General features: G+C 38.3%; 1 protein-coding gene across 24 annotated transcripts in view; it reads right to left on the bottom strand.

Annotated features, from left to right (window-relative positions):
- Nucleotides 1-24,241, bottom strand: part of NRCAM (neuronal cell adhesion molecule) — a 116,627-nt gene that overhangs the window by 12,787 nt on the left and 79,599 nt on the right. For 10 of the 24 annotated variants that reach the window (XR_009555732.1, XR_009555733.1, XM_060244902.1 and 7 more), the window contains 4 exons: nucleotides 23,972-24,097; nucleotides 22,796-22,942; nucleotides 11,496-11,627; nucleotides 7,659-7,737 (listed from right to left, as the gene is read on the bottom strand). Coding sequence is in view for 22 of the 24 variants with exons in the window: in XM_060244902.1 (XP_060100885.1) it covers nucleotides 7,659-7,737; nucleotides 11,496-11,627; nucleotides 22,796-22,942; nucleotides 23,972-24,097 (484 nt within the window). In the remaining 2 variants the exon portion in view is untranslated. Of the gene's footprint in view, nucleotides 1-3,840; nucleotides 5,642-7,646; nucleotides 7,738-11,495; nucleotides 11,628-22,795; nucleotides 22,943-23,971; nucleotides 24,098-24,241 lie in introns of those variants that run through there. The other 14 variants (XM_060244923.1, XM_060244916.1, XM_060244917.1 and 11 more) reach the window with 5 other exon arrangements.

The raw sequence follows: 24,241 nt of genomic DNA, 5'->3' as shown, positions 1-24,241 counted from the left end.
AGACAAATCAACTGTCCCATGGCGAACTTTAAAGTATACATGAATTGTACACTCACATCTCTAGGATTTTAATAGTTTTATTGGAATAGCATGACATCTGATTTACACTGAATTCCGAAACAGGGTTAGACTCTTATAAGCCCATTGAAGTCAATGGGGTTAGAAGGGCGCAACTGTGAACAGAGTGTCATAAATGGTTGCTCTTCCTTCTCATGTATCTTTACAAGCACTTTTGAAAATACAAGTTTGTAAGTGACTAATGGATGCATACTTACATATTGGAAACTTTAAAAATTATTATCAGTATGGTGGCCGACAAATGTCCATCAATAGTGAAACAGAGCATTCTGAATTTTTTTTCAAACATATAACCTGTCTTCAACATTAGGACTGGAACAACTTCAAAGGGAACAATATATTTCAGAATATAAAATGCTATCATGACATGAGGAAATCACAACAGTGAGTTCAATCAAGTTCTTGCTATTTGGAAGTACAAAACCAGTTTTATAATAATAATATATAATAAGCTAATAATTTGAGTGTTTAGATGAATATATATTTCATTTAAGAAGTTGAAATTATAAAGTATCAGCTAAATAAATATTTAAAAGATCAATAATTCTTGCTTAAACATCCTTTCTAAATTAATATTTCTCTCTCTTTTTCTTGTGAAGATGCATTTTTACTTACGTTTATGGGGTTTGTGAAACAAATAGCAAACTTGAAAGTGATAGATGAAATACATGACAAAGGGATAAGGTGTTCATAAAGGGTATAAAATGAAGGGAAAGCATGTTTAGATAAAAAAGCAACAGTACAATAAGTTAAACAAATCATAAGATTTTAAAATTCATAGTGAACTCCACCACACCTTTTCCATGACGTTTTATTACCTGATATTAATCTTTTGACTTCAGGGGCAGGCAGATGCAACAAGCAGTCAAAATGCTGAAGAGGGTTTGGGGGGTTTTGCCGCTCATTATGCAGCAGCCACCACAATCCAATAAATTCTTCCACAGACAACATGCAAAATAACTTAAAATATTTTGGGCAGAGATTAGAAATCCCTGGTCAAGGGTCTTGTGGCGTGTCCATATAGATCTGTTCCTGTGTATGTAGATAATCCTAAAGTTCTACTGGACTTCTAAAAAATTCTCTGCTACAATATTTGATATTCTTCATATAGTTTTAGAAAATATTTGAGTATAGATATCTTTAAAGTTATAAAACAATTAGCCAAAAGTATGTGATTGGAACACTTAATTTTCATTAGAAATTATTTGGAAAAGCCTACACATATGGATGTCTGAATTGATTATTGGCTTCTTCTTAGAGAAGGCTCCTGGCCTGTGATCCAGGTTTGCTAAGACATATAATTGCTCACTTTTCTAATAATTATCTTTGCAGAATTAATGAACGCTAATACCATATTATTTTATATTAGCCAATGTTAAAAATGTTACTAGTTATTTTTTAAAGAATCTAACAGAAACAAATCTTTTTCAATAGTGCTCACTTGTACACAGTACTTACAGAGAACAAGGACACATTGTAAGGGTTTGTTTCTTGTTAGGAGATTAATGATCTGATATAGAAAAGCTAATCAGATGCATAAGGTTTCTCAGGAGCACACCTGTATCTGAGTTAGGCCTATCAAGAGTAATTCAGAGCCCCGAGCACTTCGGTATAGTGTGGGGAGCATAATCCTCAGAGATTCTGGCATAATATGGAGGCACCGCATTGCTTAAAGTGCATTGAGGTACAGTACTCCAAATACTTCCATAAACAGCATCTAAGGGGAGACAGAGAGAACGATTCTGCCACCCTGCCTACTGAGTGGCTGGCTACAAAGCAGCACAAGCACCAGCAGCACCAGCCTGCATCACCGGGTAGACAGGGAGGGAGCAAGGGAAGAAGAGAAGGAGAGGACCTTCAGTATGATAAATGAACAAATGACATTCATTCAGTCTTGTTCCCTTTCATTTCAATTGCCCAAGTGAATGGCACAAATAGGCAATTTTCTAGATCATTTTTTCATTCCTTTGGAAACAAATGCGCATCCCAAATAGCAATACAATAATGATACATCCAAAATGTCTTGATAAATATAACCTTTCCCTCAATATACTGGAGAGTTACTATGAATAAACTGCTTTAATATCTACTAGGGGTGTGCACCCCCCTCCCATTATTTTCCAGGTTTGGATATATTTTGAAGCTGGAAAATATTAGTATTTCCTGATAGATATTCCAGAATCCCAATGTTGGTATGGGATCTGGTAAATATATGGGATTCCTGAATATTTTCAGCTCCAATATACTCAATGGGGACCATTATAGTCAATGGTCCTCATAGGGTATAATGGAAAATCGATCTGGGGGTATTCTGGGGCTCTGTAGGGACTTTGCAGCATAGTTGCTGGTGCCTCTCCTCAAATCCTTCCCCCAGGTGGTCCAATTCTATGGTCGGCCCTGGTAAGTATTTGGATGGGAGACAACCAAGGAATGCCAGAGGCACTACAAAGAGGCAGGCAATGGCAAACCAGCTCTGAATGCCTTTTGCCTTGAAACCTACTGCGGTTGCTGTAAGTTGGCTACAACTTGATGGCAAAACAAAACCAACCTAATGATGGTGACTATTTAAAATGTAAAATATATGTTCTGGCACTTGAAAGAAAGAAGGCTATGTTAGAATGAAACTTTTCTGCTGTTATTGCTAGCAAGCTGGGCAATGCTAGTGCAGTTATCAACTGCATGGTCAACTACCTCTGCTTGGTCTCAAGGTTCCTACATTACTGGAACCATGCAACAGTGAGCCATACTATAGGGGCTAACTCATAATGGGACTAGGCCTTTAGGTTTCTACATAGGGAAGAAACATCGAGCTGACAGAAATTTGTTACCATTAGGCTTGTTTTTTGTTATGTAGCAACTATGTTTTTGCTCAATATCAACCTCTTTTGAAGGGGTAAGTGTATGTTGTCCAGTGACAGGGATGGAAGTCTGTTCATGCAACAAACATGCCTGGATCATAAAATAGCCCAGAGGAAAAATATGTCTGAGGTTGATTTTGGTAAATCTCTGCAAATAGAAGGCACTTAGTCAGTGGAATCGTCAATGAAATGGGACTTCTTCACTTCCCTCCTCCCACTGCAGTTCAACATGTCACCCAAAATACTGCTCCAGGGAGATGAGGACCTTCCCTCCCAGAAACTGAGTGAGAGGCACATGGAAAATTTGCAGCAGGGGAGGTGAATCAGCAAAAAACAAAAACAGTCACACCCTGCTTTTGGCAGAAATGTACTACACCATGTGAGTCAATGATTCCTACGTCTCTGCTATAGCACAGGAAAAGGCCTTTACAAACATAGGCTCCAGATTAAACATTGAAATGCTTTGATTTGTGCAATAACTAATTTTTATGTATTTTAAAATGAGAAGAATAATTGTCATTAAAATTGATGCTTAGAAATTTTGGAACTATTACAGAGAATGGTTTAAAAGAAGATTTGGAACAGATGGATCAACAAGGAAGTTTCACACCTGAAAAGCTACCTTGTGAATATTCTGAGGTAGAAATCAAAGTACTTGATATTATATGTTATGATGACTGAAACAAGTATGTGTGTATGTATACATGCCAAACATATACTCCCACACATATTAATTCAATGCTTACTGCATGGAAAGAAACAACAAGGAAAGAGTAAATTCTGCAACATCTATTACAGATTTAAAGTTTATCAGGGCAGAAATTATTGTAGAAGAGCTTCTTACATCCATTTTGATCAGTTTTCACAGACCAAAGCAATAAATGAATATGTTTCCTATATTGTTTACTGGGAAGTAGTTTTATGAAGTCAAGTGTCTCTTCCTGGTACAATGGTGATTTCTTTGAACACCATACCATCTGATATTGTTCACATGTAAGGACTGTAAAGCTCTTCCTCTTTTTAACCTAGTGGGTAACCGATAGGATGTACAACATCTGTGAGGATAACAAAGAAAACCTGAATAGTATTTTTGCCTTTTGAAATGATTAAGCAATCTCCTCTTTTGGACGTAATCTTTGAAAACTTGCTCCAAGCAATCTCCAAATAAAGTTCCCCCAGTGTATGGTAACGATAACAGCTGATGTTTCATATGTATATCTAAGGACCAATTACGTAGCCAGATGGCCCTTCTGGCTACTGTGAGGCATGCTATGTTTTTAACTGTGAGTCTAAGAGAATCCTCAGCTGCATCATGGATGAAATCTGCTGCAATTCTAGATAGAATGTGTGTTCTCCACTTGCTTGAAGAAGTACTCATTGTCTTTTCACTGCTCACTTGTTCTTTTGCAAGCCAAGCTAATAAAGCTTTAGAAGCATATGCAGAATATAGGGAGACTCTCAGTTGTGCTGCAACTAAACTGAATGATCTCTTGATTGCAGCCTCAAGCTTTCTATCAATTGAATCTTTAGGAACGGGGCCATCAACACAAGGGAAACATGACTTGGCGTTCCCACTGACCACTAAAGTGTTTATCTTGGGTAAAGTCCCCCATAAAGCAGCTTTGTCCACTGGAAGAGGATATAGCTTATGCAGAATTTTTGGAACTACATGTTTTACATTAGGGTTATTCCATATTCTACAGATTACCTTTTGGACTGCTGAATGAACTGGAAGGGATTTATCTGACTTGTCTTCTTTTAAAAGCTGTTTAGACTTGTGGGACTTTAATTTCAGTTGCTTCTGAATATTCTTGAATAAGTAGTTTTGGTTCCCCATTTTAAATGTACGTATAGGCTCATTATCCTCTTCTGTATCCAATGAGGAAACACAGGATGTTTCACCATCCTCTAAAGGTGATTTATCTTCTAAGGTCCAATGAAACTTAGGTTTCTTTTTTGTAGAAGCTGCAAGCTCTTTCAAAACATTCACAGCTTCAGATACTGATATCTGGGACTGATGTCTAGTTACTTCAGGGGTATCAGTAATTATTATGTGTGGTCCTTCAGAAACCACTGCTTGAGAAGGTCCAGCATGGTTGGTAGGTAGGAGAGTAGCTTTGGCCACAGAGGCATCCTTCAAAATGGCAGTGATCTCAGGTACTACAACAGACCTCATTTGTGAATTTTTGTCAGATTTTGAGTAATTACTAGTAGTGGAAATAGAAGGTCTTACCTTCTTCATATGGAATCTGTGGTTCTCTTCTGAATCTGAGCTGATGTCTATAGTGTTACTGAATGACTGCTGCAGATAGGATGGTCCCTTGCTGAACCTTTTTGGAAATGGGGAGTGCTTTCCTACCTGAGAATCTGACCCTTCATCCAGTTCTGTTGTTCGTTGTTGTGAAGTGTAATATCTAGAATCACCTTCAGATTGCCATTCAGTTGATATCTTTTTCCTCTGACAGTGCGAAGGGGAGATGGAATTAACATTTGAGTGTTCTGAAGAGTGCCTGACTCTCCTAAGGGAGGTCTCTGATCTTGTGCTGAAGGATTGATCTCCTGACCTTCTGGATATACGGGATCTGTCAGACCATACAGACACTGCTTTGGTAAAGACAGGGTCTGCTTCAGGAAATTTGGTGACTTCACTACATTCTCTCTTTCTTCTTTTGTCCATTTTCTTTATTGTCCACCGAGACATGGACCTGAAGTGATGGAAAAAAGTTCAAGATACTCGCATTCTTGAAGAAAACCAAAGTTCCCCTCAAAAATGCACCACATTGTATCATAGGGCTGCCTATGGCAGCATGAACCAATTGATTGATTTGATTGTAACAATGCTGAGCTGCACAAAGGGCATAAACTCATATTCCATTATTTGAGTATTTGTCTGCATCTGCCTGTCTCTAGAGAGAAAAGAGGTAAGTCCTATGGCTGATGAATTGCAAAGTGCTTATGTCTAAAAAGAGATTATAGTTAAATGAATTGGATGGAAGACTAACTTATTATTTCCTCAGGCCTCTATATTCAGGTTCATGCAATTGTTTCTTTAAGTACACAAACCAAATGAGCAATGGAAAATGGTTTTATGAATTAACATGCTAAACTTTTCAAAACATACACTCAAATCCTGGCTTAGGATTCACATTAGAATAGATGTGATGATCACATCTAGAACTTAATTGTCCAACAAAACATCCATAACATTGGCATAATTCTGCATAATATCTAGTAGTCCACAGATAGAAAAGCATCAGAAGTGCAAGTTATTTTAACAGTCTCTATGTGAACCACACTGCAGATTGCTATAGAAACTGTTATTCACTCATGCCTTTTATAATTATTAATGTTTAACTACAAACATTGCAAAAGAAAATCAAACCACCTTAAAATAACCACAAAAAAAACACAGAAGCTAATTTTTGGCATTCAGAATTATTAAACCACAGTCAGATCAATGTGACTGCAATATTCTATAGATAAAAAAGATTAAAATATACTGAATGCATTGGTTTTTAAAAGACATTCGACACACTACAGTAACTTACATATGAGAACTAAAATAAGTCTTAAAATGGTACCACGACATATATGGACATATGATACAATATGAAATCAAGACATGAAGTCCAGATCTGCTAAGAAAACAATATTTTTTGTTTAAATCTGACAGGTTTGATCAAAACAATAAAGACCTCTTTAAAAGATATCACTATTATAAATTAATGAATTTGAAAGCAGGATTTTATGACGCAAAGCAATTTCTTAATAATGATGAACCAACTTTTAAGACAGTCAACCACTGCAGCTACTGAGAGACTTCCTTACATTTCTCATCCTCTGAATTATGCTGAAGTGTGACGTTCTTCCTTCATATGCTTAGTTCTTTTTTTAAAAAAAATTCTACTCACAAATGAATTCCCTATAAATTGTCAATAACTGGTTATTGTACTGTCCAGAAAAAGCAGAATCTGGGCATCACTGAAATCAGTTACATTTTCACTATTAAGCCTGGATTTAAGTCAGTACATTTATATACCCTGCTTTATTCCTGCCTTTAAAGGAATAAGGCAAAAAGAGTAAATATAAGGGTGCAGAAATCACACATGCACACACACACAAAAATACAAAAACAAATCACAGTGGAGACCTTAGGCCAATATATCAGAATTATGGATGAGGTAAACCCCTAGATTCAAATTATTTAAGTACCAGGATACTAATACTGTAATTTGGATCTGCATTTTACATTTTTGATTTATCATAACGAATGTTTCTTGACTTTGAAAGTGACCCACTTTCATGGGAACAGGTCTACCAGCAAAGACAGGAGGCAAGGCTTTATAAATTCTTCTGATCATGAATATTTTTTATACCAATGAAGATGCAGCAATGACTTCCTGTGCTTTTTGCTGCACTATGATTTGCCTGCACCCATGGCATTTTCAAATTATTCTTAGAGTCAATGAATTACTATATAAATAGACATGTTGATATCTATGTCTGTGAACTGAATTACAATGGCAAATGAAAGCATACACCAGCATATCTGCCTGTGATGCCAGCATTCCTTACAATGTCAACCGGGCATCATGTTTAAAAATGCTAGCTTTAAAAGTTTCGGAGTTTTGTGCAGCAGGTCTTAACAATGGACTCACTGTTACCCATTATAATATCAAATCCAAGTTGACATGACTAGTAACAAAGAACAAAGTTGCTTACCTGTATTCTCCAAGAGTTCCATCATCTTCTTTCATCGGCTGTATTTCTGGATCACCATGAGCATCTTCCTTTTCTTTCACTTGAAAAACCAAAATTAGTGTTAAAAAAATACACCTGGATGACATAATTATGTAATTGTGTATTGAAAGATTCTGATGGGATATTATGTTGTACCAACGCAATTCTTTGCCTTGCTGCCAGTATCTAGGCACAACTGAACATCCATTTGTTTGGCTCATTTACTGTTTGCCAGTTTTGAACAGGATGATATTTTTAATAGACCTGCTTGTGGCCATTGAGCATGTTGGTTCAACTATTCTTTCCTAACTATACAGTTGGCTTTCACAGCATGATAAGGCTCTAATTCCTTGCCCCTTCCACCTCGTCCTTCCTGCACTGATGCTCTGTTCTGCAGGCAATTGTTTAAATATACTGTTAAATCCATCACACAGTGTATAATTTTTCCCCCCTAATATCCAGTGGTTAAATAGACCTTAGCATGTTAATAGATCAGCTGTGCTTTTGTGCATGCTCAGTTTTGAAAAACCCTGTCACAAACCCATTCAGCAGGCCTTTGATTCATTTACCGCCCAACTGAAAAAAAACCAGTAATTGGCTCAATTCAACTACTGAATCTGGTCACTGCAAACTTTGTAGCTTAGTACTAAACTGACATTATGTTGTTTAGTCTATATGCTCATTTACAGCAGCAACTAATACAACTAGGGATGGGCATAAACTGTCTCACAAACGTAAGTTCATGATGAATTTTGGCTGGTTTGTGGTTTGTAAACCAAAGTTTATGAACTGAACTTTCAAGTATTTTAGGGCAGTTCATGGTGGTGGGTGAAGAGCAGAATTCTGAGCCATTTAAAACCCTCCAAGCCATTTAAACCCCTTCTTTCTGCTCCCCATCACTCAGCTATTTTTTCACTGGGAGCAGAAAGCAGATGTTTAAATTGCTCCAAGCCTTTAAAACCCCTGCTTTCTGCTCCCCATGAAAAGTGGCATGGAGCAGAAAGAAGGGGTTTAAATGGCTTGGAGCCATTAACTCCCTGTTTCCTGTTCCTCAAGAACTGCAACAGAAAGAGGGTTTTTGTTTAGGAACCCAGAGCAGACTGGGGTCTGAAGGCCTTGATCTCCACCCTCAAGACAGTCAAAGTAAACAGTGCCAGGTTTCCACAAGGCAACTGAACCAGTGATAGCTGTTGGGGGGATTGGGTCACCTGCTGCTTTGTGGCTGTCCCTTCATCCCCAAACAAGTGGGCAGCAGAAAGGAAAAGGACAAATCTGCATAGCTACCCTGTTTCCTTGCAACCCCTCCGAAATAAGCCTCAAATTTAAAAAGCCCCACTGATGCCTGAAGACCATGACCAATGCCTTATCAAAGCCCTGCCCAAAGCCTAGCTCACCTCCTGGGCCCCACTGTCTCCCTAAGATGTTCTGTTGTTTTCTTTGGGCTGGGGATGGTGAGGAGAGTATGTCTTTTCAGGGCTGAAAGATGGCCTGTTATGATCATTCTTATGCGTACTGCCACTATTTAAATGCTGAATTCTAGCATTGCTGCCTCCTCAATAACAAGAAAAGGTCTCCTCAATAATTAACAGTTTCACATTTTCCTATTTTCTTTGCCTGATGAAAATAATCAATTTCAATTCCTTGTAAATTACAAGCCCACTTTGGGGGAAGGTTTTCCAGTGTGTGTGGGCCTGGGGGCCATTTGCTTACAGGAAAAAAATTGAGGGATTTCTGCTTTCTGCATCCCTCTTGCCTGGGGAGCCACCACCAGCAGGAATTCAGAGCCAGGGCTGTAAGGAGTCTTAAGGAATGGTGCTTCCAAGTCCAGCTGCCTTCAGGCAGGTTTCCACTTGGCCCCTTTCTGCAAAAGTGGCTGATTGGGAACTGGAGCACTACTGGGGAGAAGAGAAGGCTCCTCTCTTGGGGGCACCTCTTTTTCCAGAGGGGAGCACTTTTCTCTCTCCAGCTCTAGAGTCCTCTGCCCAGGGCACCCAGAGAGCAGGATCTGTTGGTCCACCAGAGCTATGGCTGACCCAAGGCCATCCCAGCAGGTGCAAGTGGAGAAGTGGGGAATCAAACCTGGTTCTCCCAGATAAGAGTCCGCACACTTAACCACTACACCAAACTAGCTTATCAGTCACGGGTGGGGACTGCTTTTGAGTTTTATTTCTCTCTCTCCTTGAACCAGCCATGGTTTGCATTTAAAAGCAGCAAGGAGCAGAAAATAGGAGTTCAGAATCTTTCAAACCACTACTTTCTACTCCCTGCAAAAAGTGGTGAGGAGCAGAAAGCAGGCATCATGAACTATTATGAACTGGTTTGGTTCATGAACTAACGCCCTCAGTTCGCATTGTTTTGTGGTTCAGCCATGAACTAAGAACCAGACTGCAAAAATGTGGTTTGTGTCTATACCTTAATACAACATGGTCATTAGGAATTTTCCTCATGGAATAAGCTTGAATTTAAGAGATTTTTATTTAAAATGAGGGCAGGAAGATGAATGCAAGTTATATTGGGACATGGATCAATACAAAAGTATTGCAGAAATTTGTGCTGAAAGAATAAAAATTGCACATTTTTAATGAAAGGACCACTGGTTTTTATGTATTAGTGGAATTGTTGCTTTCCTCTCACATCAACGTAATCTTTTACATACTATTTTTTTTAATCCAGAAAATTTGGCACAGAACAAAATAAATTAAATTATTGTGGCCAAGCTCCAAAGAACAAAACTAAATTTCATTGCCAATATTTGGCTCCCATATTACATTGAAAGCTGTTTAAAAAAATCAGAAGCTTCCAAAAATAATTTGATTGCCATACAGCAGAGATGCTTGCTATTAAATACACACCATCAAGAGTTCCAATTTAGTGTTTGTTTCACTGTAGTTGTGTCTTATGTGAGCACTTACATGTTCACGTCGTAGTGCTCATATAAAATGAAAGTACAATAAAACATTTCTTTAGTCAACAATCCACTAACCCAGCACAACAGTCTTGGGCGGAACCAATCTTACAAATACCACAAAGATATTTCCACTCCTGCATGAAAGTCACTGCTAGCAGAAATTTAGCCACAGCTAAAGTAGCACCAGGATCTGTATCAGCAGGAAAGGCATAAAAACAAGGGAAACACTGGAGTCTATCACCAGCTGTATCCACAGATCTCTCAAAGGGGCAATCAACACACAATCAAATAAAATACAGGATAAAGTTTCAGTTGTCCCAGTCACACATTCACATAATTTATCTGAGCAAGGAGCACAATAAAACTAACAGTAAAATCACCAGTACAAGAATAAGCTCCCAATCAATACAAACTAACAACTAACAAATAATTAAAGCAACACTGGCCAGCACAAACTGAACCAAAAGTAAATGAAAATAAAAATGTTTTTGCCAATGCAATCCTGTTCAGGGTTATTCAACTCTAAACCATTTGAAATTAGACTCTTTGGATTCCACTGCAAATGTACAGTAAAGTTGTCAAAGTTTTTGAGAGAGAAAACTTCCATGGTTTAGTTTCCCCACAGGAGAAAACTTCTCTGATCATCATCACCCATTTTGCCTAAGGCAAAGTGCCATTAGAATTGTTCCCAGAAACAAACTGGGAGCCTATAAGCATCTTTCAAAATAGTATCAATGTGACAGTCTTGCCACACTATCTTAAACTAAACTGTCTTCAAAGGACAAATTACAGCACTTTGATGTGACCAGAGCATGGATCCCAGAGCACTTGGGATGTCCTCCATTACAAATAAAGAGTCTATTTGCTATAATATAATTAAATATTTTATCTTACAATGATAAATAGAGTACCTGGGTATTTTCCACCTTTATTTCTTCTTATGAAGCAAACTATCAGCAAAATCAAGATGAGAAGGGCAACTGCACACATAAGACCAATGAACCATCCTTGAGTTGCAATGTCAACCTGTCGACTTGCCTTCGCTAGGAAATGGGGAAATAAAGCATTATGCTCAAAGATCTAACACGTTAGGTACCGATTTTTCACAGCAACACTGTAAAACATTTATTATTTTTCACTTTGACTACAAATATAGATTTATAAATAATGTGGGGCATAACACCATCCAAGGACATTTGACATTTGATTGCTCTTTTGTCTTAATGTCTTAGTGGTATTAAAGCTCTTTCATGTTTCTTTTTGACATGTTCAAAATGTAAAGATTTGAAGGTATACATTCTGTAGTAGTATATTTGACCTGTTTTTTTGTGATGGTGAGAAGAGCACTTGGATCCATAGTATGCGTAAAACAGATGCATAGCCAATGTATAATGTCTCTTAAAACACTGTGTGCTGTACATTAAGAAGACAGCAACTGATGTTTATATCAGTTCCCCAATCAATAAATGTGTAAGATTAAATTACCCAGTTTTCTGCATTAGCTCATCGGGATATCAAATCATCTGATCTGTGTAGACATCCTTATATTCATTAGATATCATTTTACATAAAGGAAAATGCAATCAAGTTCATAAAGAAGATGCAACATTTGCATCTTTCTTAGATTTCACTAGTTTATTGTATTGTGCTTTGGAAAGTGCACTCCGTCTAGAGATGAGAAATACTTGGACAAAATTAAAATATATATAAAAAGAGTTTTGAAGAGCATTAAAAAAAACCCGAAATCCAGCAATGGGTTTAAATAAAACCAGTCTACCTAGTTTTAAAAAGTCAAATGTATAATCTTTGGATTTTCAATTTTTTAAAATTTTCCCAATATAGTTAGAGAGATTTAGTTTTCCAGACATGCAGTTATGAGGAATTAAAAGATTAGAGTCAAACATAGGAAGACACACACATTTAACATTCAATGTAGAATGAAATTGTGCCAATTAAATGAAATAATCCATGCATGACACATGCCAAAAATATGTGATAAATTACTTACACAACTTCAGGTATTCTTTATATTACAATATATCCTCATTATAGGTTTTTAAAGTCTAGAATACTGTTTTTAAGTGAAAAAAATTGTGTAATTGTGCTACAATAATTTGTTTCAAGTATACGGCTTAGTTTCTTTGGTGAAGGTAGAAGTTATTACTGCATGTGAACTCTGCCCCACCGCACTTATATTACACAAAATAATGTCATATGAAGATAATATCAAGAAATCCTTTTAAAGCCTATAACTTACTGTGTTTCCAAGAATGTGCTTGGACTATATATTTTCCTATTTTCCCCATTTTATTCCCCCTTGTTTCTTGTCACTAAACAAGGACGTAAATGTTGAATTATTCCATATATTTTAGCTAGATTCAAGTCCTATACCACCTGAGAAACCAACAAGATTTTCAACAAATGAGCTTTTGATAATCAAAGCTTCTTTCATCACAGATCTCAACTGGACTTGAATCTAGTTGTTTTACTGCAGACCAACACAGGTACCTTATGATATATATATATATATATATTTTAAACACTTCGTGATAAGCAGGAATGTTTTTAATAGAACTTTACTTCTGTGTAGAAGAATCAGAAACAACGCAAAATCTCTTTGTATATTGTGCCATAGTGACTAAAGGAAGTCTCCTGTTATCTATCATGTCTGAAGACAGTTCACCTGAGATCCTGTTCCTCATTTCCTAATAAATATTTACATTGGTGAAATTCTGTGCCAGACTCTCTTGAATAGAACAAACTATAGGAATATATCACAACTTACTGAAATCTGTGACAGGTTCCGTTAAGTTCTAGAAGATCTTTGCGTATCTGACAATGCTGGCAAAATACTGGACAAAGATTCTAGGCACTGGAAGTACCAGCGAGTACACTCTCATTATGCCATGACACTGTTCATGTTCAGTAGCATTCAGGTTTCTGTCTTTACATGTGGTAGGCTAGCTAAACAGTATCAGTTACAGTCTAAATTTCTCTGCAGGAAGCTTCTGATCTTTAGAACACAATGCACAATAAACAAATTCAGGTAAGCCACCTTGTTAGCCCTGAACCCCCTCTCCCACCATTAAAGACTATGATTCTCCTGGCTGACATGGCCCACATGCCAGGTCCACATGGACTCTTTGCCACTATTGACTTTTGTCTCTAAATTCACATGCCTACTATCTTATGGACATTCAGTCTTGTTTGACTACGAACATTTGGCCTCTTTGCCAGCCTCAGTATGGACATTTGGGCTGTATAGATCATGCAGCAGTGTTTCCAGCCAAGCTTCAACCAGCTTTCTGCTTGTGCCTGTGATTGTGTGACTGTTATGCCTACCCAGCCAAGAGGACTCCAGTTCATGCTTTCCAGATGAGCTGCCCAGCTCTGCAGTTTCTTCAGCGAAGCCCGCTTTTCCTCACTCATAGATGACATCAATGGTGTGAGCTGTTCCCAAATCGAATACTGGTAGTGTGCCATACATGCTGCGTAGTTGGAGATCTTTTCTCCCAAAGCTCCTGCTGAGTAGAACCGTCTGCCAGCATTGTCGATCTTCTTGCCCTCCTTGTCAGGTGGGGAAGAGTGGGTCTCACGCGCCTTCGACGACGAAGAAACCACCACCGAATTGGGTTTGGGATGAGAAAACAAAAACTCAGCACCAGCCTCCAGGACACGATACACGTGGTCCAGGCGTCGTGAGGAAATTAGTGTGGATGCCGGCCTTGCCCACGGCTCCTTCACTGCCTGCAGAATGACTTTGGTCACTGGAAGGGCCACAGCCGTCAATGTGTCTCACTGCATTATATCAAATACAGTATCATCAACTGGCTGTGGTTGAAACACCGAGAGGGAGAGAGACTGTGCCATACACTTCACCAGATCCCCATATGACTTGAGATCCTCTGAGGGGGATATTGGAAGGTCTTCAGCTATGTGCAAGTCTGGAGAAGGCTCCGCTGCCTTATCCGGATCATTGGTACCGACCTCGGAATCTGATGTCGAAGAATCGCTCCTCCCAGAATGTTCTGATAGCATCGGGGTCGAAGCACGTTCCAGTGACCTGAGTGATACCGACGGATGAGCCTGCGGGTCCCCAGACCGCTCTCTTGTGTCTCTCAGGAGGAATCGACACCGATGCCAAAAGTGCACGACGAGTGGCAGAGTGATGCGAAACCCTCGAGAAGTGTGAAGCTTCTGAGCATTGATCCCATTCCGGTAACTCATGGGGAGGATACCAAGGATATGGCGATGGATATGGGTAAGACCCAAATGAGCAAGGACACTGACGTTGGTCCCACATAGGAGGTGGCGGGAACTGTTGAATCACAGCCAGTTCTGTGGTAGCAGGTTGCAGGCCCAAAATTAGGGGAACCCCTGCCCTCAGTGGGAGAATGGGAACCCTAACCTCACCATTCTACTCAGTGGGCCAATCTGCTGGTTCATGTTATAATGGCAGTGACAGCTGCTGCATCAAACTTGGGACACTGGGAAGGGGCCGAGGATTCAGATTTTCCTCAATCACCCTCTGTGGCAATGGCAGAAGGGGATTTGACTCACTCAACTGCCCACTCCCCACTGCTTTGCCTGCCTGACTTTCTATCCCCAATGTTCTGGCTGCCCAAGTTGTGGTGATGGCAACAGCTGCCATGTCAGCAGCACAGAGAGGCTCATGGTCTTTTTCTCCCATAATCTGAGACACTGGTAGTAGGAGGTATTATATTTGGTATATGGCGAGAGATTGGCAATGGAGGCTTCCAGTTATCCTCTCGCCCCACCCATCCATAGCTTTATTTCTACCCTGGTTGTGTGTTTTGGGGGGGGGGGAGTTTGGCTCGCTCACCTGCCCACTCCTTGCTGTGGTGGCTGCCTGCTCAGCTACCCTCCTCAGATCTCCATGCAGACACAATTCTACCATTGCTCTACTTTGCCACCCAGCCATTCAGCTCAAGCATTGGTAGTACTGGTGGCTGCAACTGTTGTAGTAGTGGAAGGCGACATGGGAGAAGATCTTGTTCTTTCTCACTCATCACCTAGAATGCTGTTTGGGATGTGGGGGAACTGGTAAAGAATGCTCCTGGTTTTCCTCCCCCACCTGCCCACAGATTTGATTTTGAGTTGATTTTATTTTTTTCCCCCTGTATTTCAAAAGATTCCCACTGTATTCTTCTGCAACCCAGAAACAAAATGATAGTAATAAAAAAACCTTCAAAATTAGGGATTTGTGAGTTAAAACACATACATTTTTCTTTCTCCTGTCTTGTTGGCACACAGTAGGGTCACTTTGAAGGGGATTCTGTTATTTTGCTGTTGTGATACAACACTTAGGTATACTTTTCACAGGATCAGTGTTCCCTCTAAGCAGAGTTAGTGCGAGCTAGCTTACAGTTTTTTAGCCTCTGGTTCACATATTTTTGTCTTAGCTCAGGAACAATGGCCCCAGAGCAAGCTAATTTATGCAGTAGCTCATAACTTTAATTCCAGTAGCTCATAAAGTAGAATTTTTGCTCACAAGACGCCACAGCTTAGAGGGAGTATTGCACAGGATTCTTGATTAATGAGACTTTCCCACCATTAAGACCTAACTCATTCCCCCCACTGTCTGGAGAATGGAAGAAAATTTCTCTACTAATACTTGTGTTTTGCTGCTCAAAATTCTGTTAGACCATCACATCATGTTTGAGGTTAAAGACACAAAGAAAACAAAATAAAATGACCCTGGAGGAATCTGCTTGTTCTTGCCTTAAACTGTAGTATGAATGAACAAAAAAGTACATTCACAGCATATTCTAAACATTTTTTTAAGAAAGCATCTTTCAATATAACATCAAGATATTTCTTTCCCCCCCAAAAAAAGTTTTATTGGTTTAAGAAAAAAAGAAAAGAAGGGGATAGGGAATTGGGAGATAGCGAACAAATTACATTCCGGTATTATTATATCTAGAAAAACTTTCAAAAATTATAATTCTACAATCATTTCTTATTATAAATTTATCCTCTGATATTATTGTCTCAATTACACTGAGTCCATTATACATTTTATAGTATACTCCATTTATTAAACTTGTCCAATAAATCTGACAGTTCCAATAGAGGCAAATTTTATAATATAAAATTCAGGGGGAAAAAAGGAAAAAAAATAAGTTCACATCAGAGAATCTTAAGTGTCTTGGTTATCTAACCAGGCATAAAGTTTAATCCAACATTTTCTTGCTTCTTCTTTAGATTTCCCAGTTAACAACTGGGATAAGAAATCCATCTCTGCTGTTTCCAAAACTTTTCCCACTAAGTCCATTTTTGTGGGAATTTCCTGAGACTTTCATCTTTGTGCCAGGAAAATCCCAGCTGCTGTATTGAAGTGTGCCAGCAAATGTCTCTTCTCTTTAGAATAGTCCTCAGGGAATATATTCAATAAAAATAGTTCTGGTTTAAAATGAATCTGTGTCTTGGTGATCTTCTGTAACATTTCATGAACCATTTTCCAGTATCTTTTCACAGTTTCACACAACCACCACTTATGAAAGAAGGAACCAATATGTTTGGTACATTTCCAGCATTTGTTGGAGATATTGGTATACATCTTACAAAGTTTCTGTGGTGTCAAATACCATCTATAAAACATCTTCTATAAATTTTCTTTGAAAGTTACTGACCTAGTTAATTTGACATTAAGTATCACAGCCTCTCCCAATCTTCTAATGCAATATCCAAAGTTTTTTGCCCATTGAACCACACAATCCTTTATGACTTCGTCTTGTGTCTTCATTTGAAGTAGATAAGCATATAATTTCAAAATTAGCTTTTCTTGTGGTTCCAACAAAATTTTATCAAATACATATTGTTCTGTATTAAAACCTGTCATCTTATCTTTAGCATATCTCGATTCAACTTGCATTCTCAACCACCAGTTCATTTTAACATCAAGATATTTCTATTCACATCCATACAATGTTTTAAATTATTACTACTCACTGTTTCATACAATAATCTTACAAAAAAACCCCAAATCCATTTATGGGGCAGTCTCTTCAGAACATTCCAGTTTGTTCAGACATTACTTGTTCCGGTACTTTTGATTCAACAGAAAATCTGTTTAATAGATTTTTCACTGATTTTGAATTTGGAAGTAACTACTATGATAAATATTCACTGTGACTGAAAAAAAATTTCTCCACACACACTCACACACAAAATACAGTGCCATATTAAGCAGAGTTAAGCCCTTCTAAGACTAATTAAATTAATGACCTTGGTAAATTAATGACCTTCTAAGACTAATTAAATTAATGACCTTGGTAAAGCTGCAGTACTGCAGTCTGAGCTTTCTGCTCATAACCTGAATTTGATCCCGGCGGAAGCTGGGTTCAGGTAGCTGGCTCAAGGTTGACTCAGCCTTCCATCCTTCTGAGGTTGGTAAAATGAGTACCCAGCTTGCTGGGGAAGGGGGGGAGAAGTGTAGATGACTGGGGAAGGCAATGGCAAACCACCCCATAAAAAGTCTGCCATGAAAATGTCATGATGCAACATCACCCCGAAGTTGGAAATGACTGGTGCTTGCACAGGGGTCTACCTTTACCCTTTTACCTTTATGGTTTGGATGTTAGCCTATGCTTCTAATTCAGCATCATTAAACGACAGACTAATGTATTCCAGAAGGCAAAAACAGTCTTAACAAGGAAAGCACCAAAGAGAACTGAGGAAGAAGACATTCATGAAGCATATCAAACACATGCTGAGTCAAACTATTTCTACTCTACAAGTAAAAGGGGAAAAAAATTAAGTACATACTCGTAGTTCAAAGTTTTATCACTTAACACATCACAATTCTGAATGCAAGGTAGAACTGGTATGACTTGCCTAACCTGGACCCAAGGCCTAGTAGAACAGCTCTGTCTTACAGGCCCTGCAGAACACAGTCTCTGAACTGCTAACACCAGAAAGAGCACCAACCTGTGTCAAGGATTCCAAAGCTGAACCCAGTGAGTCCCCAGGGCTGTTGTGTACATGTAATCAAACCTTTCTTTATTTAAGTTATATGAATTTTTATTTAATTCTGTTTAAAAAAATTAATCTACAAGCAACACAATGCTCTAACGTCATAAAGCAGAAAATCCAGAAAACGATCTAACACATTTTCAAAGCCTGTGTTACACAACACTAACCTTAAGTCCAAGAGTCAAAGGCCATAGTTCATGCATTCCCTACACTGATGTCTATTAGGTATCATGGTCCTGGCCTTCAGTCTATCAAAATCCAAGCTAGCCTACTTTTTCCTGGCCCTTAGCTCAACTATAGGTTTGTGGCCAAGCAGCATCTATTTATTTAATTATGTTATATCCTACCCTACCCCACAAGTGGCTCACAACAAGTAAGTTACAATAACACAGATAATAGAAAAACAATTAAACAGTCAAAACAGGATGGCACTAAAAGGGCATTAAAACAGACCACTACCTCCTGTAGCATGTTAAACAGATGATGGTAAGGTGCCCTGTAGGTAACAAGCAAATAGCTGAGAGGCACTGAGCAGGTACCATGGGCAGGGGAGGCTGAGATGATTGACTGCCTGCCAGCTCAACCAAAGGCCTGGTGGAACAGCTCTGTCCTACAGGCCCTGCAGAACTGTAATAGGTCCTGCAGGGCCTTGATCTCAAGTGGAAGCCCTGGCCCTGGTCAAGACTTCCATGTTATACCTATGAGGGTGCCAGTCACAGCTGCTGGTGAAACATCAGGTTCTACAATGCCAAGATCATGGCCATACAGCTCAGAAAATCTACAACATCCAATGAACTTCAGCTGTAAAAGCCTTCAACAACATATTGTATTGAGATAACTATGTTGCATTATGAGAACTTTACATGCTGTGGACCCATTCAAGCTACAAGCAGGCTTCACACAGGAAAACCACTTGTGCTCCTCAATGAATCCTCACTCTGATCTCATGCCTTTGTGTGCCTTTCAAAAATTCTGAAATTCTGCTGATCAGCTCCTTGGAAGGGGACTGGATTCAGTCATCTTGTTCTTTCCCTGCCAAACAGCTGATCATTCAGATTGCAGTCATGCCAAAAGGGTTCTGCAGATGTGGCTCTTATGCTCCATGGATAAATGGGGATAACTGTAAAATTCCTCATTTAGGTAGGAAAAATCAAATGCATTATTATAGGGCAAGAGAGACTTGTCTTGGCAGTAGTATGTGCAAAAAGGATCTAGAGGTCATAGTAAAAAGGCATGTGCAATTTTGGGCTGCAACAACAGAAGTACAGTGTTCAGATCATGTGAAGTGATGGTATTGCTTTGCTCTGATTAGACCTCACACAGAGTATTGTGTTTAGCGTTGTGCACCACAGTTTAATAAGGATATAGACAAGCTGGAATGTTTCTAGAGGTCTGGAGACCAAGTCCTATGAAGATAGGCTGAATATGTTTAGCCCAGAGAGAGGAGATAACTGAGAAGTGATATGATAACCATCTTCATGTATGTGAAGGGCTGTCATATAGAGGATGGTGCAGAATTGCCCCAGAAGGTAGGACCAGAACCAGTTGGTTGAAATTAAATCAAAAGGGTTTTTGGCTAAACATTAGGAAGAACTTCCTGACAGTTAGAGCATTTCCTCAATGGAATAGGCTCCCTCAGGAGATGGTGGGCTCTTCTTGGAGGTTTTTAAACAGAGGCTAAATGGCTATCTGACCCCAATGCTGATTCTGTGAACTTAGGCAGATCATGAGAGGGAGGGCTGGAAAGGCTGCATCACTGTTTAGTTCTCATGGCCTCATCTTACATCCCTCAGGAAATGCTGATCACCACTTTGGGGTCAGGAAGCAGTTTTCTCCAGACTAGTTTTGCCAGGGATCCTGGAGGTTTCTTGCCATCTTCTGAGCATGGAATAGGGGTCACTGTGTGTGCATGTGTGTGTGAGGGGGGGAGGTATTTTCTTCATTGTGCAGGAGGTTGGACTAGATAACCCTGGAGGTACCTTCCAACTCTATGGTAGGAGTGTTTAAAGTTTTAATATGTGTTGGCAAGTTTGATGTTCTTAAAAAGAAGTTTTGAACAGATAACTCCTTAGCTGCGGTGGATTACCTCATGCTTCTCTTAGTAGAGGAAAAATTAATGAAAATATTTGCTCTAAGATTGTTTTTTAAAAGGTTTTATTTTGAAAGAATTACCCTTATGCTATTAGCTGATAGTGTCATTACATGATAGTGTCATTCTAGGAACTGGAGAATTTCTTGGGATATTGTTCATTAACTTACAGGTAGTTATTAAATAAAAGGTTGGCAACCTCTGTTCTAAAATAATACTTGAAAACAGCATCATATTAAAGAATTAAGCATTATTTTGAGCATTGCTACATAGTTTATTATTTAAATATAATTCAAACTCTTATATAGCTTTTAAAAGCAAAGATAATTTTTTTTAAACTTCTGTCAATTTGGAGCCTCTTAAAAAGTGGAATATTATTTTTGTTTCCAACATGGAAAATTAATGACTACATAGACATTATTTAAGAAGTGGCTGAAAACACAAAAGTATACAAGTTACAGTTGAAGCAATTCTATGGACATTCATGTCAAAGGAAATTCAGTGGGTATCCTAGATAAACACACACATGGATTGTGTGTCTATTACTGAATTCACATATGCCACATAAAGCATTTTCCCATCCATGCTCTCACTACTGGGGTGTGTGTGGGAAAAGAAAAAAAGACAGTGCCCAGATTGGTTGATTACTACAGAAGAAAGTTAATGTAAAATTATATTTCAACTCTTCTCTGCTTTACAGTGCATCTCTGCATATATTTAATAAATTATACTGCTCATTAAAGCTTAAAGCAGCTAAAATTCAGTTTCAGTCACTTGATTTCTGTAGTAGACATTCTAAAATCATGGAAGATGATAAAAGGATATGATCCCATGCAGATGTATGTCTTCCTATTTCCATGATACTTTGTAAATCCCACAGTTTCATGCTTATAAGCTTCTTCTGTAAAGCACTGTATTTCAACCATTTCTGCAGAAATTTATACTGACAGTAAAGAGAAATAGTAATGTCCTTTTTAAATATAGGTGGGGCCTGCCCTAGATTTTTTGGCACCCTGGGCAAGGCTAACTTCTGCCCCCACATACTGATAACCAATTTTCAAAAACAGATGAATTGTGGGAAAAATGAAAAGCACAAAACTTGAAATTGCTCCCTGATCTGGATAGCCCAGGCAAGACTCGTCTTGTCAGATCTTGGAAGCTGAGCAGGGCCAGCGCTGGCAAGTATTTGGATGGGATACCGCCTTCACTGAATCACATGGGGGGTGCCCAATTTGGCGCCCCCAGAAAGCCAGCACTTAGGCAATCACCTAGTCTGCCCAGTTGCAGGGCCAGCCCTGAATGTGGTATGCATGAAAGGAAGGTTCTAAACACATTCTCTGAATACTCCTCATCATAGAATGTAGGAAAGAAGAAAAATAGAATAAAAATATGTTTCTATTTTGGCTGGAAAGGAAAGCACATCTATGAAAATTTCATAATACTTGTTGGAAGAAACCAGTGAGATAAACTGATCTTATTGCTCATATATAATTATTCTTCAACAGTTTCTGAGTTAGCATGATTGAAGAAACACTGGCTTAATTAAGATATTATTCAAAATCATTGTTAAGCAAGTTTAAATATGGTCTGGCACTGTCCAAATGTACAAGTCATGGATTATGATCAGCTGGAAAGCAAAAGTAGAAACCATAATTTATAGTTGGTATGCAAACCATGGTTTGTGTTAACTGCAATTTGGAATGATGTTTGAAATTAAAATCCATTTTAAGGACCATTTTCCCTTTTCCATAGGGTACTACTCTCAGAAATACTGAGCAGACAAAAAAATGAAAGAATATATGGCTCTGTAAACCATGGTTTGCCTAGTTGTTTGGAAGGTCAACACATGGTTTGGATGATACTGTAGCACAAATTATGGTTCAGTAGGATGTTTGAGTTGTACCAATATATGCAAGTACTAAAAAGGGTCCCAACGTATTCATGCATAGCACAGTAACAAAGAGAACTGAAACACAAATGTATTCATGGAAAATACATGCTAGAGTTGCTATGAGACAGACAATTTAACTGTACTTCAGAAAGTAAAAATAAATAAATGTTTAGGTATCATAGTTTCAGCACATCACAATTCTGAATGCAAGGCAGAATTGGTATGGTGTGCCTCACCTGGACCTGTCTCAAACACAGCCTCTGAACTGCTAACACCAGAAAGAGCACCAACCCGAACTTTATATGATGTTCCTGGTGTTAATCCCTTTAATACAAAGAAGCTCCGGGAAGCATTTACATTTTCTTTTTTCAATTCTTCTTTGCCTACAAATTTTTTAGGAACACAACACATTGCATATGTAAATTTGCTGTCTCAGATTCATTCAACGCATCCTAAAACTTGCATGTCCTTCTCGAAAATGTTTTGCCTGTATATCCTATTATGAAACGTCTTGGTAAACTGCATTCTCCAAGTGGTCTCATTTATTTATTGTGGTAAATTTTTTGCCTCCAGATAACAGATTTTAGCAGAAAGAAATGCTATGGACTTCAATGGATTGGAGTATAGACATTTCATATTCTTGATAACCAGCTTTTCAAACTCTAGAATTGGAGTAAAACATAAATTCTGAACTGAGGTTTTCTTTTGATTTTTCTGAATTTTTACACTTCCAATTAGAAGAAATTTCTACTGTATGTTAAACCATAAGGTATGAAAATCCTATATTTTATATATATATATAAAGAATAAACACAGAACCTCATGATTCAAACCAGAACAGCTTGCCTACCAGGACTAAATGTACTGTATTACATAAATTAGCTTTGCCCCAACCAAACAGGATTCATCATACAATGCAGGATATGTGCAGAAATCTACATAAACGGTTCACTTCTAATATTTAGGGCTGTTATGTATCTTTTAAAATTTTTCCTGATCAGCTGTTTAGAAGAAGGAAGATTAGATGGATTTAATGACTTAGGCTTCCTTTTACCCAGTGAATAAGCAAATTGACAGGATTTGAAAGACCTTGGTGCATGTGATTCTGTTGACTCCCTGTATGCACTCCTATTGATAGGTGAGCTTGAATTCCTAATGTGTGTGGTCAATCATAAGTCCAGACAATACAAGCAAACAAAGCTCTGTGGTTTGGTTTGTTTTAGTATTAAGCAATTAATAATTCAGATTAGAATTACAGGGATTGTTATTTATATGTAATTCATAAGAAAGCAGTTTTTAAAAGCAAAACTAGTTTTTAAAAAGCTAGGTCAATATTGGACCATTTCCTGATGTTAAAATGTTTTGAAATGCATTAACAGTATTGAAAAGAATTCAACAAAATATCTTCTTACTGCCTGCCACACCATATTCAACATAAATGTTCTCATGATCTGGACCCTCATACTCCCAACTGATATTGGCATAGGTCTCAGCAGCTGCTGCAGTAACATTTCTGATCCTTGGATTAACTGGTTGCACTGAATACACAAGGGGGAAAAAAATAGAGCAAAATATGAAATTGTGTCTTCGTGATTAAAGAAAAAATCCAACGTTACCTATTCTAGTAATATGAATCGAATAAAATGCAATAATATTTTGGTTTTCATCATGGTAAATTAGTG

The sequence above is a fragment of the Heteronotia binoei genome, chromosome 8, assembly GCF_032191835.1.
Source record: "Heteronotia binoei isolate CCM8104 ecotype False Entrance Well chromosome 8, APGP_CSIRO_Hbin_v1, whole genome shotgun sequence".
NCBI lineage: Eukaryota > Metazoa > Chordata > Lepidosauria > Squamata > Gekkonidae > Heteronotia > Heteronotia binoei.
Note: the sequence above shows the minus strand (reverse complement) of the source record. Positions and strands in the feature narration are given on the sequence as shown.